The sequence below is a fragment of the Canis lupus genome, chromosome 16 (assembly GCF_011100685.1).
Source record: "Canis lupus familiaris isolate Mischka breed German Shepherd chromosome 16, alternate assembly UU_Cfam_GSD_1.0, whole genome shotgun sequence".
NCBI classification, from domain to species: domain Eukaryota; kingdom Metazoa; phylum Chordata; class Mammalia; order Carnivora; family Canidae; genus Canis; species Canis lupus.
In genome coordinates this window covers 26459333-26477569 of record NC_049237.1, presented here as the reverse complement: position 1 = coordinate 26477569, position 18237 = coordinate 26459333, and the positions used below count along the sequence as shown (strand labels likewise).

The 18237-nt window shown below is 33.2% G+C and overlaps 1 protein-coding gene across 14 annotated transcripts in view; it reads right to left on the bottom strand.

The window, feature by feature from the left end:
* ADAM18 (ADAM metallopeptidase domain 18) overlaps nt 1–18237 on the bottom strand; it is a 183654-nt gene that overhangs the window by 12082 nt on the left and 153335 nt on the right. For 8 of the 14 annotated variants that reach the window (XM_038559988.1, XM_038559987.1, XM_038559992.1 and 5 more), the window contains 2 exons: nt 15122–15281; nt 14572–14848 (listed from right to left, as the gene is read on the bottom strand). The exons of 3 other annotated variants lie outside the window; for them this stretch is intronic. In XM_038559988.1, coding sequence (XP_038415916.1) covers nt 14587–14848; nt 15122–15281 — 422 coding nt within the window. In that variant the 3' untranslated portion in view covers nt 14572–14586. Of the gene's footprint in view, nt 1–14571; nt 14849–15121; nt 15282–18237 lie in introns of those variants that run through there. 3 more of the 14 variants (XR_005371444.1, XR_005371446.1, XM_038559989.1) reach the window with 2 other exon arrangements.

Genomic DNA, 18237 nt, shown 5'->3' with positions numbered 1-18237 from the left:
ATGCTCTATTATGGCCTGCCTCTCATCCCCCACCCCCCATGTTTGCCTGTTTCATTTCTTAAGTTCCACTCGCTAGTGAAACATATGGTGTTTATCTTTCTCCTCCTGATTTATTTCACTTAGAATTATACACTCTAGTTCTACCCACATCATTGGAAATGGCAAGATTTCATTATATCTGATGGCTGAGTAATACGTATATTATGTGTGTGTGTGTGTGTGTGTGTGTGTGTGTGTGTATGCCATGTCTTCTTTATCCATTCATGTATCAATGAACATCTGGTCCCTTTCCATATTTTGGCTATTGCAGACATTGCTACTATAAATATTTAGGTGTATGTGCCCCTTCGAATCACTATGTCTGTATCCTTTGTATATGTGCCTAGTAGTGCAATTGCTGGGTCATAGGGTAGATCTATTTTTTACTTTTTCAAGAACCTTCATACTGTCTTCCAGAGTGGTTGCACCAGTTACATTCCCACCAGCATCTGTTGTTTGCTGAGTTGCTAATTTTAGCTATTCTGACTAGTATGAAGTGATAGTCATTGTAGTTTTGATTTGAATTTCCCTGATGATGACTGATGTTGAGCTTCTTTTCATGTATCTGTTAGCCATTTGTAAACATTCTTTGGAAAAATGTCTATGTCTTCTGCCCATTTTGTAACTTGATTATTTGGTTTTGAGTGTTAAGTTTTCTAAGTTCTTTATAGATTTTGGATACTTAATCCTTCATCAGATATGTCATTTGCAAATATCTTCTCCCATTTCAAAGGTTGCCTTTTCATTTTTTGTTTTGCCTTTTCATTTTATTGATTGTTTTTATTTGTTGTGCAGAAGCTTTTTATCTTGATGAAGTCCCAATAATTCATTTTTGCTTTTGTTTCCCTTGCCTGAGGAGACATTTATAGTAAGAAATTGCTCCAGACAATGTGACAGGGGTTGTTGACTGTGTTCTTCTCTAGGATTTTGATGATTTCTTGCTTCAAATTGAGGTCTTTTATCCATTTTGAATTTTTGTGTATGGTCTAAGAAAGTGGTCCAGTCTCCTTCTCTTGTGTGTTGCTGTCCACTTTCCCCAGCAACATTTGTTGAAGAGGTTTTTTTTTTTTTCCCCCATTGCGTATTCTTTCCATCTTTTTGAAACTAGTTGACTATATAGTTGTGGGTCCATTTCTGGGTTTTCTATTCTGTTCTATTGATCTATGTGTCTATTTTTGTACAAGTACCATACTGTTTTGATCACTACATCTTTGTAGTATAACTTGAAAGCCAGAATTGTGATGTCTCCAGCTTTTCTTTTTTTTTTTTTTTCCAAGATTGCCGTGGGTATTCAGGGTCTTTTTGATTTCATACAATTTTTTAGGGTTATTTTAGCTCATGAGAAGTGTTGGTGGTTTTTTAATAGAAATTGCACTAAATATGTATATTGCCTTAAGTATATATAGACATTTTAACAATGTTTGTTCTTCTAATTCATGTACAATTTCTCTGTGTCCTTTTCCATTTCTTTGAAAAGTTTTTTTATAGTCTTCAGAGTACAGATCTTTTCCCTCTTTGGTAAGGTTTATTCCTAAGTATCTCATAGTTTTGGACACAATTGTGAATGATACGGATTTCTTGATTTCTCTTTCTTCTGTGTCATTATTGGTGTATAAAAATGCAACAGATTTCTGTACATTGATTTTATATCCTGTGACTTTGCTAAGTTCTTCTATCAGTTCCAGCAATTTTTTGGTGGAGTCTTTTGAGTTTTCTACATAGCATGAAGAGTGACTGTGAAGAGTGGAAGTTTGACTTCTTTGCCAACTTAGTGTCTTTTATGTTTTTTTTTATGTCTTTTTGTTGTCTGATTGCTGAGGCTATGACTTCCAATACTACATTGAACAACAGTGGTGAAAGTGGACACTTCTGTCATATTCCTGACCCTAGGGGAAAAGCTCTCAGTTTTTCCCCATGGAGGATGATAATAGCTGTGTCTTTCATACATCGCCTTTAATATGTCAAGGTATGTTCCTTCTACTTTGTCCAGGATTTTTACCAAGAAAGGATGCTGTATTTTGTCAAAAAACATTTGCTTTTTCTATATCTGTTGAGAGGATCAGATGGTTCTTATTGTGTCTTTTATTAATATAGTGTGTCACATTGATTGATTTGTGAACTTCTCTTGCAGCCCAGGTATAAATCTCACTTGATTGTGGTGAATGATTCTTTTAATATACTGTTGGATTTGATTTGCTAGTATTTTGTTGACATTTTTGCATCCATGTTCATCAGGGATATTGGCCTGATTCTCTTTTTTAATGGAGTCTTCATCTAGTTTTGGAATCAAGGTAATGCTGGCCTCATAGAATGCGTTTGAAAGTTCTCCTTTCTTTTTGATGTTTTGTAATAGTTTGAGAAAATAGGAAATAACTCTTCTGTAAGTATTTGGTAAAAGTCCCCTGGGAAGCCATCTGGCCCTGGACTTTTGTTTGGAGAATTTTGATTACTGATTCAATTTCTTTGCTGGTTTTGGGTCTGTTCATGTTTTCTATATCTTCCTGTTTCAGTTTTGGTCATTTATGTGTTTCTAGAATTAATTTATTCCTGATTGTGCAATTTGTTGGCATATAATTCTTCATAATATTCTCTTATGATCATTTGCATTTCTGTGGTGGTTGTAATTTCTCCTTTATAATTTTATTTATTTGGGTCCTTTCTTTTTTTTTTTTTTTTTGATAAGTCTGGGTGAGAGGTTATCAATTTTATTAATTCTTTCAAAGAGTCAACTCCTGTTTTCATTGATTCTGTTCTATGCTTTTTTTTTTTTTAGATTTTATTTATTTATTCATGGCAGACAGAGAGAGAGAGAGAGAGAGACAGAAAGAGAGACAGGTAGAGGGAGAAGCAGGCTCTGTGCAAGGAACCCAATGCGAGACTTGATCCTGGGTCCTCCGGATCATACCCCGGGCTGAAGGCTAAACCGCTGGGCCACTGGGGCTGCCCTGTTCTATGCTTTTTTTGTTTGTTTGTTTCTATGACATTTACTTGTGCTCTAATCTCTATTATTTGCCTTCTTCTGCTGGTGTTGGGCTTCATTTGCTATTCTTTTTCTAGTTCCTTTAGGTGTAAGGTTAGGTTGTGTATTTGAGATATACTTTTTATTTCTTAGGTAGTGTAGCATTGCTAATACTTCTCTCTTATGACCACTTTTGCTGTATCCCAATGATTATCATTGTCATTTGTTTCTATGTAATCTTTTTATTTCTTATTTCATTTCTTGGTTGACCCATTTGTTCCTTAGTTGAGTGTTCTTTAACCTCCATATTTGTGGTCTTTTCCAAACTTTTCTTATGGTTAACTTCAAGCCTCATAGCATTGTGGTCTGACAGTATGCATGGATGGCATGATCTCAATATTTTTGTGCTTATTGGGGCCTGAATTGTGACCCAGTATGTGATATATTCTATAGACCTTCCCATATACACTTGAAAAGAATGTGTATTCCAATGCTATAGGATGAAATGTTCTGAATACATCTGCGAAGTCCATCTGTTCCAGCGTGTCATTCAAAGCCATTGTTTCCTTGTTGATTTTCTGCTTAATGATCTGTCCATTGGTGTAAGTGGTGTCAGAGTCTTTTACTACTTTTGTATTGATATTGATGAGTTACCTTATGTTTGTTATTGTTTTATATATTAGGGTTCTCCTAAGTTGATGGTTCACACATTTACAATCATTAGATATTCTTGTTGGATAAACGGCCTTCTTATGATATAGTCCCTTTTTTCACCTCTTGTTATAGTCTTTGATTTAAAATCTAATTTTTCTGATATAAGTATTGATAATTTGGCTTTTTTTTGACATCCATTAGCATTATAAATGGTTCTCCATATCCTCACTTTCATCCTGCAGTGTTTTTAGGTCTAAAATGATTCTCTTGTGGGCAGTATATATGAGTCTTTTTTTTTTTTTAAATCAATCCATCCTTATAGCTCATGTCTTTTGATTGGAGTATTTAATCCATTTACATTCAGAATGATTATTGATAGATATTAACTTAGTGCCATTTTATTACTTGTTTTGTTATTGTTTCTGGAGATTTTCTCTGTTCCCTTCACGTGTTTGTTGCTTTTGGTCTTTCTCACTCCAATTTTCTCCTTTAATATTTCTCACAGGGATCGTTTAGCAATCACAAACTCCTTTAATTATTCCTTGTCTGGGAATCTGTTTATCTCTCATTTTATTATGAATGACAGCCTTGCTGGATAGAGTATGGTTGGCCGCAGTTTTCTCCCATTCAACACATTGACTATATCATGCCGCTTTCTTCTGGCCTTCCAAGACATTTGCAGCTAAATTTATGGTTCTTCCCTTGTAAGTTAAGGACTTTTTTTGTCTTGCTGATTTTAGGGTTTTTTTCTTTATCTCTATATTTTGCAAGTTTAACTGCAATGTGTCTTGATGATGGCTTGCTTTTGTAGATTTTAATGTGAGTTCTCTGTGCTTTCTTTTATAAGGATGTAGGTTTCCTTCCCAGATTAGGGAAGTATTCACTTATAATTTCCTTAAATAAAACCTTCTGTTTCCCTTTTCCTTTTCTTATTCTGGGACTCCTATGATATGAGTTACAGAGTTACTGAGCTCCCTAAGTCTAAATTTGTGATCTAATATTATTCTTTCCCTTTTTTTAAAGTTTCAATATTTTCCATAATTTTATTTTCTATATCACTCATTCTGTACTTCTTCCATCCTGTGGTCATTATGTGCAGTATGTTTTGAGTCTCAGTTACTGCATTTTTCATTTTTCATTTTGGCCTCACCAGTTTTTAGGTCTTTTATCTCTGTGGTAAGGGATTGTGTCTTCTATGCTTTTCATGAGCCCAAGTAGTATCCTTATGATTGTTGCTTTAAATTCCAGATCAGGTATATTATTTATATCTCTTTTGATTAAAACCTTGGCTATGACTTTTTCTTGTTTATTTTTGATTTTGTTTTTGTTTTTTCTTTTGGGATGAATTCCTCCATCTTGGCATTTGGTCTGGTTTTCTTTCTTCTTCTCTGTGTTAAGAAAGCCTGTTATGTTTCCTGCTCCTGAGAGTAATGACTTTATGAAGAAGAGGTCATATACTGTCCAGGACCTGGAACTTCAGGGAGTGGCTCTGATGTGTACTGCATGTACTCTGCTGTTGTGTTTTGGCTGTTTTTTCACCTCACCAGAGTGTGGTGAATTTTAATTAGATGTGTTCTGGTCTGCTTGTTTAAAAAGACCTGATGTTATTTCCACTAGAGCTGAAGCTTTGCAGAACTCTATGGTCAGTAGGCATGGTAGTACATGGTGGGGTGGGGGTGGAGCTTGAGGGGGGAGAATTTGTGCTGGTCTTCTGTGGGAAGATATTACTGTACTGGGTCTCAGTCACATTTGCCTGAGAAAAGCAGCATCTGCAGAGTTCAGGGGGGGCGGGATCTTGTGTAAGCAGCTTAGGCCACCACTGTTGGCATTATGGTCCTTACTGAAGTTAGTTTATACTAAAGAACAGGGGACAGAAATGGCACCAGTCACCTCCCTCATCCTTGGAGAGGAGAGTTCATGCTCGTTACTATCTGGGAAGTCTTTCCAAAAGAGTGAACAATCTCTTCTCATGTGTCCCAGGCATCCCTCAGATCCCTGCGTTCACCCCGTGTGTGTCCTGGCCATCTGCCCTCTTGGCAGTGCAGGACACCTATGTTCTATCCCAGGGCAGGCAGGCTGAATTTTAAAACTCCCAACTTTAGGGGTTTGGTGTGGTGCAAGCCCATGTTGGTCCTCTTGGTGAAGATCTTTCTGCTTTAGGACTGACACAGATTTGTCTCAGAAAAGCAGTTGCACCAAAGCCCAGTACAGTAGAGTTTGGGGTAAAGTGCAGCAAAGAACCAGTGTGCAGGTTACTTACCCTCAGTAGGGGTCTCTGCATCTATACTGAGTGGCAAGGGAGGGTAATGTACCTACCAGGTCTTTTGTTCCTGGAAAAAAATACCACCTCCCAGATGCTCCCCAACAAGGAGGACCTATCTCTCCCTGTGCATCCCAAGAAACCCTCAGATGGCACCATTTGTTTCCAGACAATCCGCCCTCCATCTCCACAGGAGCACTGCAACACCTTCAGAACACTACAGTTACCTCACCATAGACCTCTAAAACCCCAGTCTTTGAGCCCCACTGATTTAAAAAAAACAACAACTCATGAATATCAGCCCCCCACCCCCCTTTTTTCTAGTCAATGGCTTTGAAGGAGTGTTTTCCTTGTGTGGTCCTCTGTGTGCTTCTCTCTCTCTCTCCCCTCTCTTCCTGACCGGGACTCTCTCACCTTGACAGCACCTGCTATCTGTTTCTCCCTCATATCACATTTCCACACCTCCTTTCTTCCATGTTGTGGCTTCTTCTCTCCTAGTTGTGCAGTTTGTTCTGCCCATCCTCAGATTGATTTCTTGGGTATTCAGAATGATTTGATTATATTTATCTAGGTTCCCATTACTACTCCAACATCTTAGCTCCTCTCCATTTCTTTTTGAGTAAGCTTTGCTGGCTTTAGTCTTTCAGGAATTTGTCCATTTCATTTAGGTTGTCAGATTTATTAGTATTAATACTTTTAAAATACTTCCTCAGTATTTTTTCATTGTCTATAGGATCAGTGATGAGGGATCTTCTCTCATTCTAAATATTTGTAATTGTTGCCTACTCTCTTCATTCTTACCAGTGTGGCTACACAGTTAGTACTTTTTCTGGTGTTTCCCCCAAAAAACAATTTTTTCGCTTCACTGAACTCATTGATTGTTTTCTATTTTGCTATTGATATTTTCTAAACTTCCTAATTTCACCTCCTCTTTACATGGGTTTGAATTTGCTCTTCTTTTTCTACTTTCTTTATGTGAAAGCTTATGTGGTTGTTTTAAACTTTCTTACATTTCTGATGTAATTTATTAATAATGTAACTTTTCCCTAAAATAGTGCTTTATATTGATCTGACAAATTTTATCCTATGTTTTTATTTTTTATTTGTGTCCAAATATGGTCTAATTTCACTGGTGATTTTTTCTTTGATCAGTGAGTTACTTAAAAATATGTATGCTTTCCCTGCTATCTTTATATTTCTTACTATTATTAACAACAAGTATAATTCTTTTTGCTCAGAGTATATATTTTGCATGATCTGGATCTGTTTGAATTTATTGTTACATTTTCATGGCACACATTTGGTCTAACTTGTTAAACGTTTCAGGTGCATTTGAAGTAAATATGATTTCTGCTGTTGTAGTGAGGTCTTCTAAAAGATCATGCTGCTAATTAGTGTTTTTTTAAAATTTCTTTCATATTTTTACTGTTTTTCAGTCTATTCAAATTGAGGTAGAGAGAGGGTGAAACTTCTAATTATACTTGTGGCTTTTTCTCTCATGCAAAAGAGCTTCAATACATAGAGCAAAGACTGTTAGAACTAAAGGAATTATATGTGCTCCTAAAGACTTGATCCTCTTAGTATGATTACAATGATCAAATTATGCTCTTGGTGCAAAGTAATACTTCTTCTTCAGACTACTTTGGATGATATAAATATAAATAGAGTCACTTTAGCTTTCTTTTGGTTTGTGTTAAGATGGTACATCTTTTACTTTTAACTCATGTGTTTCTTTAGTAAGTGGATTTCTTGTTGGCAGCATTTTTTTATCTTGATTTTTATCCACCCGTACATTTGTTTTTTTTTTTTAATTGGAGTATTTAGACGACTTACATTTATTAACTCTTAATATCGTTGGGTTTCAATTTAACACTTTACTATATGTTATTATTGTCATTTTTTAAATCCTCTTTTCTAGATTCTTCAGAATCATTTAATAGACTTTTGGGGGCAAAAGTTAATTTTACTTAGTTTTTTGAAATAATTGTAGATTTATAAGAAGTTTAAAAAATCTTTATTGGGAGATTTAATGTGTATATCCTTCACTTGTTTTTTTCTCATGGTAAAATTGTGCATGATTATATTACATTATCAAGACCAAGAAATCAACACTGGTATAATCTACAGAACTCATTTAATTTCATCATTTTTTACAAACACTGACTTGTACTTATATATGCATAAATACATTTTGTCTTATTACATGTATAGATTAATGTGTCCAACACCAAAATCAACATATATAATTGTTCTGCAATCATAAAAAAAGAAACCATACAATCCCTACATAGTAAGATAGTATCTGCCTTACTCCCTATTCTTAATCCCTGGCAACCACTAATTGGTCTTCATTTCTGTAATTGTAATGTAACTACTTTATATAAATGACATCATATAGCAGCTCTTGAGCTTTGTTTTCTTTCTTTCATGTAATTCCTTTGAGATCCATCAAAATTGTATCATGTATTAATAACTAATTTCTTGCTATTCCTGAGTAGTTCCCATGGTATGAATGTCCTACAGTTTGTTAACCTTGTCATCCCCCAAAAGATTATTTGAATAATTTTTAGTTTTAACTATTACAAATAACATGAATTTATAATAAATAGCTATGGATGTTTATGTGTAGTTTTTTTTGCATATATGTAAAAGTTCTCTCTAGGGTAAATACCTAACAGTGAAATTGCCAGGTTGTATGATAAGGCTAACAAATTGTATATCTTAGTAGCTATACTGTTTTGCATTTCCTCCAGGAATGTATCATGAATGAATTTTCTGTATCCTCATCAATATTTGCTATTATTACTAATTTTTTATCTTAATCTATTAGGAAAAGTGTGATATCTTATTGTGACTTTACATTACTCCAGTGACTAATTATGTTAAACATAACTTAATGTGCTTGCTTGCCATCTGTATATACTCTCCATGTCTTTGCCTTTTTTTTAAAAGATTTTATTTATTTATGCATGAGAGACACAGAGAGAGCAAGAGGCAGAGACACAGGCAAAGAGAGAAGCAGGCTCCATGCAGGGAGCATGATGTGGGAATCCATCCCGGGACTCCAGGATCATGCCCTGGGCCGAAGGCAGGCGCCAAACCACTGAGCCACCCAGGGATCCCTGTCTTTGCCTTTTTAAACCAATTTTTTAAACTATTGGTTTTGAATTTTTTAAAATATATTATAGATAGAAAATCTTTATTGGATATACGGTTTGCAAATACATTCTACCAGGTTGAGGCATGTCTTTTTGTCTTCTCTACAAGGTACTTTTCAGATCAAATATCTTTAATTTTGACCACCTACAGATTTTCCTTATGGATCATGATTTGTTGTCATGTCAAAGAACTCTTGGTCTAGTCCTAAGTCCACAGAGTTTTTCATATTTTCTTCAGAAAGTTGCATAATTTAACTTATTAGATTCAGTCCATGATCCATTTTTTTAAACATTTAAAATTTTTAAGTAGGTTTATGTTCATAGCAAGTTGAAAAGATATGTATAGAAAGGTTTAATGTACACTTTACTAAGCCTCTCCCATATTAACATCTTGCCTAACTATACAGTAATATGAAAGCAAGATAATTGACATTGATACAACCCAGAGATTACTCAGATTGCACCATTTACACATGCATTCATGTGTGTATGTGTGTGTAATTCTATGCAACTTGATCACATGTGTAGTTTCATGTAACTATAATCACATCATATGGAGAAGTATAGCATCAACAAAAGTTTTTACTGCTACTCTTATAGACATAATCACCTACTTTCCCCATTATCCCTAATTCTTGTCAACTACTAATCTATTTTCCAAACCTGTAATTTTTAATATGACAAAAATTTTATATAGATGGAATCATAGGGTATATAAGCTTTTGAAAAGGGCTTTGTTTCACTTAGCATAATTCCCTTTGTGTCCTCAAAATTGTTTCTTTCAATATTTTGTTTTCTTTTATTACTGTGTAGTATGTGGTAGTATGGATTTACCATAGATTGTGTAATGACTTATACATTGAATGACCTTAAGTTCCAGATTTGGGCGATTATGTATTAGGTTGTTATGAACATTTGTGTTCAAGTTTTTGTGAAAAAAAATGATTTTCATTTCTCAGAGATAAATGCCCAAGAGTGAAATTGGATCTGTAGCTCTCTAAAGGTAAATGATTTATTGGGAACAGAAGGTGAAGCAGTTCAAACCTAAGGACACTGTCATACACTGTGAAGATTATTTTGGTAAACAAGGCTAGCAATTCATGAGAACAAGCTAAATTAAAGACCATCTAAATTTTTAACAGAGCAAGCCAGAAAAATAGACAGCTAAGAAAAGTCCTTTTGGGGTCAGAGAGAAACAAGCCTCAAAGGCTACACTTGCAAAAGTGGTAGGATAATTGGATCAGACAATAGGGCAATTTGTGCCATCTGAGGAGCTGCATGGAGGCATCACATTACAGTGAAAATTTATTTCAATGAAATCTTCCAGTTAAGTCATTAAACAAACAAAAATTAAGAATAAGAAGCCTTAAATGGGTGTGTAGGAGGGTGGGCATAAGTATCCAAAATTGCTATTGTGATAATGTATTATCCAAAATTTCCAGTTTCCAATAAAAATGTTACAGACTGCAAAGAAATAGGAAAGTGTTACCTACATCCAGGGAAAAAAGCAGGAAACGCAAATTACCTAAGAGATAGCAGTAGTCAGATTTAGAAGAAAAAAACTTTAATGCAGTTGTCATAAATATGTTCCATGAACTAAAGGAAACCATGAAAAACAAGAAAAAGCTTTGTAATAATGTCTCACCCAATATAGAATAACAATACAACAAAAGAAAGCTAGGGTGTACAAAAGAGACCTTAAAGCAAATATTATAATAGAGACAAAGAAAGAGATTACAAAATGATAAAGAGGTAAATCCAAAGAGGATATAACGTTTTTAATGCACTTAAATATATAAAGCAAACAACAACAGACCTGAAGGGAGATATAGCAATGCAATAGTAGTACAGGACTTCAGAACTCCATTTGCATCAATGGAGAGAACATCAGACAGAAAGACTATTAAGGAAAGTGCCTGAAATGATATATTAGACCAGATGGACTTAACAGATATATACAGAACATTCTATGCAAGAGAAAGGGAATGCATATTTTCTCAAGTGCACACAGAACTTTAAGATAGATCAAAGTTATATCATATGTTAAGCTATAGATATGTAGATATGATAGATCTCGATCTAATGCTCCAGGATAATGATATATTAAACTATGAAAAGGTCTTAATACATTTAAGGAATAAAATAATATCAAGCATCTTTTCTGATCACAATAGTGTAAAACTAGAGAACAGTTACAAGAAGAAAACTAGAAAGTTCATAAATATGTGGAGATTAAACAATATACTACTGAACAGCCAATGAGTCAAAGAAGAAATTAAAAGAGAATTTAAATAATACCTGAGACAAATAAAAATGAAAATAAGACCTACCAAGTTTATGGGCTGCAACAAAAGCATTTCTTAGTGGGAATTTCATAGCAATAAATGCCTACATCAAGAACATGAAAAATCTCAAATAAATAGCATAACTTTACATCTGAAGAAATTATAAAAAGAACAAACAAAGCTTGGTGTTGGTAAAAACAATGAAATAACAAAGATAATAACAGAAATAAATGAACTGGAGACTGAAAAGACAACTGATAAAAAACAATAAAACTAAAAGCTGTTTCTCTGAAAAGATAAACATAAAGTTTTACTATACTCACTGAGAAAAAAAGAGAGAATTAAAAATGAATCAGAAATGAAATAGAAGGTACAACTGATTAACTAGACTTAACTGTGGTCATCATTTTACAATGTATACAGATATAAAACATTATGTTATACACCTAAAACTAATATAATACTGTATATCAATCATACCTCAATTTAAAAAAAGGATAACAAAAGTGTCAAAATTATAAAAAACAAACAAATGGAAATTATGGAGGTGAAAGTAAATAACTAAAATAAAAAAGTCAAAAGGCTCAGCAGTAGATTTGAGTTTGTGGGTGACTTAACTAACTTTAACACAGGTCCATGCTGATAAATACTTAGAAAAAGAGGAAAACTTTTTGAAAAATGAGAAGAGCTTCACATAAATGTAGACACCACGAAAAGCCCTGGTATATAACTAATGGATTCTAAAAGGAATAGAGAGATATAGGAGAAAAAAGTACATATATGAAGATTTAATGGCTGATAATTTCCCAAATATGATGAGAAACCATCAAAATCCAAGAAGTTCAATGAATTCCAAGTTGGAAAAGCACAAAGATACATAACTAGACACATGATAGTCAACATTTTGAAAGACATGGACAAAAAATAATCTTGAAAGTAGTAAGAATAAATAACTTATCACATACAAAGAAATTTCATTAAGATTGGCAGAAATACTGCAAGGAGGAAGACAATACAACAGTGGTGAGCATGAAAATTAAGAAAGCTTAAACTATATTTGGGAGAAAAAAAGAGATTATACACAAGCAAAACCAGAAATGAAATTTAAGAATTCATTACTGGTCCTACAGAAATTAAAATAATTGCAAAAAATACTATGAACAACTTTATGTAATAAAAAATTATAATTTTTATGAAATAATATTCCTAGAAGACACAAATTTCCAAAGGTGACTCAGGAAAGAACATAAAATGTGAATAAATTACAACAAATAAACACATTGAAACAATAGCTAAAACTCTTCCTATAAAGAGAAGTCCAGAACTGGATAGTGTTACTGGTGATATCTTCATCTTAATTTGTTGGAGGACATATGAGTGTTCACGTTGATGTTTTTAACTCATACTGTATTGTGTGCTTCTTATATGTTTTTAACAGTTCACACACATATTCAATGTATCAATGCAAGTCAATAATTATTCCTTTATGTGATGAAAAATTATTTGATGTTTTTTAACTTATTTCTGTTTTACATATTCCAGAATGAATAGAAATATGCAATAGTTAAATCTATCAATTTTCCAATTACTTTATAAATTCAATAAAAACCCAGCAAGAATATTCATATATAAAAAAAACATTAGCAAACTATATGTGTATGTGTGTGTGTATACAACTTTTGTAAAAGATAAAATATAAACAAACAGGGAGAAGAGGTCAAATGATATGAAAAGTAACTTCCATGTAGAAAGAAAACCAGTATGGCCCAAATGAAAATAAAGATTTGCAGCCTCACTAGTAATTTTAAAAATATAAGAAACACAATATTAGATACAATTATCATCACCTATCTCATGTACCCTTATGAAATCTTGGTCTTAGATATGGATTTGAAAAACCTCCCAGTTGTTTGAAGCCCCCAGAAATACCAAGGCTATTCCTAGTATTCTTCTTTAACTTTGCCAGACTTGCTGGAGCTTTCCTTAATTTTTGAAAACCACTATGCTGGTTTCTAGTTTTTATCAGGGTTTAACTTAATATAACACTTTATTAGTATGCTATTTTATTCATTTAATGACTATTTTTATGAAGGACAGAATAAGTGATCCTGATTGCCATATTTTGTAAGGAAATTCAATCTTTTAAAAAAGATTTTATTTATTTATTCATTAGAGACATAAAGATGCAGAGACACAGGCAGAGGGAGAAGTAGTCTTCACACAGGGAGCCCATGAGAGTCTTGATCCCTAGACTCCAGGTTCAAGCCCTGAGCCAAAGGCAGACACTCAACTGCTGAGCTACCCAGGCATCCTGAAGATCCAACCAGGCATCCTGAAGATCCAATGTTTTATCTATTATTTTTTTTAATATTTTTTTATTCATTTATTCATGAGAGACACAGAGAGAAAGGCAGAGACACAGGCAGAAAGAGAAGCAGGCTTTATGTAGATCCACGCAGACAGCCTGACGTGCCCGGGTCCCTAGTATCACACCCCAGGCCAAAGGCGGCGCTAAACTGCTGAGCCACCTGGACAGCCCAGTTTTCTCTATTATTTTTGCATAAGTTCACTCCAATCAAAGACTGGGTGTGTCATAGAAAGCAAGGACTGAAAGGGCATTCTTAAGGACTTCTATGAAGGTTTCTTGCCTTCAATGAGTTAACTATATGGTCACCAGAAGATAAGATTGACAAATGTAAGAATAGCATGTAGTTTTGATTTGTATTTCCCTGATGCTGAGTACATTATTGAGCAAGATGTGGTGTATATATATATATATATATATATACACACAATGGACTATTACTCGACTATCAAAAAGAGTGAAATCTTGCCATTTTCAATGACATGGATGAAACTAGTGAAATAAGTCAGAGAAAGACAAATACAATATGACTTCAGTCATATGTGGAATTTAAGAACCAAAACAGGTGAACCTAGAAGAAGGGAAGCAAAAATAAGATAAAAACAGAGGGAGACAGACTGTAGGGGGCTCTCAACTATAGGAAACAAACAAGGTTGCTGGAGGGGAAGTGGGTAGGGGGATATGGTAACTGGGTGATAGACATTAAGGAGAGTACTTGATGGAATGAGTACTGGGTGTTATATGTAACTAATGAATCACTAAATTCTACCTCTGAAACTAATAATATACTATATGTAAATTAAATTGAATTTAAATTTAAAAAATTTAAAAAGCCTATAGAAATTTATAAGAAAAAGTACCTAATTTCAAAGGAATTCTGAAGATACTTTTTTCACAGTATTTGAAACTACTAAAGAGAGACATTTTGAGGTTCCAGGAATTAAAGAAAGTTTTAATACAACATCTAAACACTGTAAATTTTCAGGCAGCCCCGGTGGCACAGCAGTTTGGTGCAGCCTGCAGCCTGGGGTCCAGGGTGATCCTGGACCCAAGATCGAGTTCCACGTCAGGTTCCCTGCTTGGCACTTGCTTTTCTCTTTGCCTGTGTCTCTGCCTCTCTCTCTCTCTCTATGGATAAATAAATAAAATCTTTAAAAATAAAAAAAATAAACCTACATTTTCATGAAAAAAAACAATTCTAGAAGAGCAAAAATTTTGACTTTCTGCAATATGCTAGCAACAATCTATTGAAAAAAACTATAAAATACCATTTACATAGGAATATGCACTAAAAATAGTGCATACTTAGGAATGAATATCATTGTTATGTAACTATGAATTTATTTCACTGGTCAATGAACAGTGCAATTTAAATCAAATTATTTTCATATTTATATTTACCCTTCATATTCTGCATTCTCTCTTTTGCATGACTTTCTCATTTCATTTCGTTTTATGATCATAATGGTGAATATTATGATAAATGGCAGAACAATGTAGAAACTCAGAATAAGCCAGTTATTCTGCTGTGCATTGTAGTCTTCTTTAATAAAAATTATATCTATAAATTAAACATAGACATCAGTGGATATCTCACTAAATATTTAAATAAACATATTTCTTTCAATTTAAAAATTATATATATATACAACATTTATATAAATAATTGAAATCTTAATACATTGCAAATTCTTACAGAGGAAAATAAAAGAACATTTAAGGTCATAATCCTAGGCAACAACAGCACTGTCATCACATTTCTTATTTTTTTATGCATATTTGTTTAATTATTATGGTAACTGTATACATGTTTGAGCACTGCTTACTATATTCAGTATATTTATGATATCAATGTTTGTTAAAAGTCACAAATTAATAGGATTTAATTTAAAAATTTAGAAAGATATTCTGTGAAAACCCCCTTCCCCTACCCGTGCTAAGTTACAGTTTCTCTTCTTGAAGAAAATCATATTTAAATGGATTGTGTTTTGTGCATCTAAATAAAATCCATATGTATACTTTATTTGTATCTATATCTGTATACTTATATATAATGTGAGTATGTGTGTTTTTCCATCTTATTGACATTCTATAACATATGCCCTTCTGTTCATTCTTTTTTTCTAATTTTTTGAAGTTTAAAAATATAATTCTAGTATACTTAGCATACAGTGTTATATTCATTTCAGATTACAATTGAGTGATTCAACAATTCCATTTATTACGCAGCTCTCATCAAAATACATGTACTCTTAATCCTTTTATATGTTTCACTCATGCCTCAGGCCACCTCCATGGGTATTAGGGGTTTTCATCCCCCTAGATTTATTCTATTCACATTATACTTTATTATTTTAATTTAATTGTATCTAATTTAATTATATCTAATTGTATTTTAATTTCATTTCCAGTATAGTTGACATACAGTGTAGATGAAAATGCATAAAGGTATATACCTGAAACTAATATTACACTGCATTTAACTAACTGGAATTCAAGTGAAAACTTGAAAAAGAAAAAAAAAAACAGTTATGCTATATTTGTGAGTGTGTGTGTATGTATTTATATGCAATGGAATATTATCCAGCCATAAAAAAGAATAAAGTCTTGCCATTCACAACATGGATGGAGGGAGAGATTATCATGTTAAATGAATTAAGTCAGAGAAAGACAAGTATATTGTTTTTTCTTGCACTTAAAAATTAAAGCATTATGTGAATCACAAAGTGCATAATATATAAATGTATTATCAATGAAATGGAAAAATTTCTTATTTGAAATCCAGATTTCATTTTTTTTTATTTTTATTTATTTATGATAGAGAGAGAGAGAGAGGCAGAGGGAGAAGCAGGCTCCATGGCATTCAATCCCAGGTTTCCAGGATCATGCCCTGGGCCAAAGGCAGGTGCTAAACTGCTGCGCACCCAGGGATCCCTGAAATCCAGATTTCAAAACAGATCCTGCCAGGGCAGCCCCGGTGGCTCAGCGGTTTAGCGTCTGCCTTCGGCCCAGGGGGGATCGGGTCCCACGTCAGGCTCCCTGCATGGAGCCTGCTTCTCCTCTGCCTGTGTCTCTGCCTCTCTCTCTCTGTGTCTCTCATGAATAAATAAATAAAATCTTTTTTAAAAAAATAAACAAACAAACAAAAAAAACAGATCCTGCCAGAATCCAAGAGAATCCTCAGGACATTTTTAATCATCATTTCTTTCCAAAGTTTGCAAATATCTTATATTATTGTTTATTTAGCTAGTTTTTTGCTGAAGTATTACATGCAAACAGAATTGAATGTATGCCATAATTGTACAGCTCAAAGGATTTTCTAAATTAAACACATCCATGTAACCAATATCAAATCCAGGAAGCATATTACCAGTACCTCAGAACTCCCAGTCTGATTTTTTCCCATCATTATCCTTCCCAAAGATACTTACTATTTTGGTCTCTAAGAGCATGAATCAATATTTTACAAATTTTAAGCTTAATGTAAATAGAATTATATTGTATATACATATTTGTCTTTTTTTTCTTGCTCATTATTACCTATTTTGGAATTCACCCACATTGTTGTTTATAATTGTAAAATGTTCATTCACCTCACTGTATGTTATATATTTGCACAGAAACAGCAGCCATTAATGCATTCTGTTCCTTATGGGTATTTAAGTAATTTGCAATGATGAGTATTATGAATAGTGCTGCTATGAATATTCTACTACGTGTCCTTTAATCAACTTATATACACATAGCTCTCAATAGATATATGTGATTAGAGTAGCAGTCTTTATTCATAGCATATGCATATAGTAAACATTAGTAAATTTTCAAAAGATTTTCCTAAATTGTTGTAACAATTATATTCCCGTTAACAGAGGATGGGAGTCTTGGATATTTCATATATACAGTACTTCCTTTTTTTAAAGTATACTTATTCTTTATATACAATAAAATATAAACATTTTAATTGTACATATGGATAAAATTTGATAAAATATATGCCCCAATTAGGCAAACACTTTAAAGATTGTTTTGTTTGACCTCTGTGGCTTTTCTCCATTTAATGTAAAATTCTTATAAATTTTTACTTGTTAAGTAAATAAGATAGGTTTAACTAGTGCCTGAGACTTGACAACAAAATAGTGTGAATATTCTCATTTACCATTTAAATTTTGTTACTTTAACATCTTGGAGGTATTTCTGACATATAATAAATACATACATTTAAAATTTATTTGATAAGTTTATTACACCCATGAAATCATCACTTTAATCAGAATAATGAATATATCCACCATCTGCAAAAGTTTCCTCTTGCACCTTTATAAACTCATCATGCTAGCACTCCTCCACATGGGCAGCCAACTGCTCTATCTGCATGTTCTACAATTTAATATTAAACAGTATTCTTTTTAATCTCGATTTTTTTCACATAAGGTAATGCTGAAATTCATCCACATTGGTTCATATAACTATATAGCTCATTCCATTTTATTGTTCAATAGTAATGTATTTGAATATAC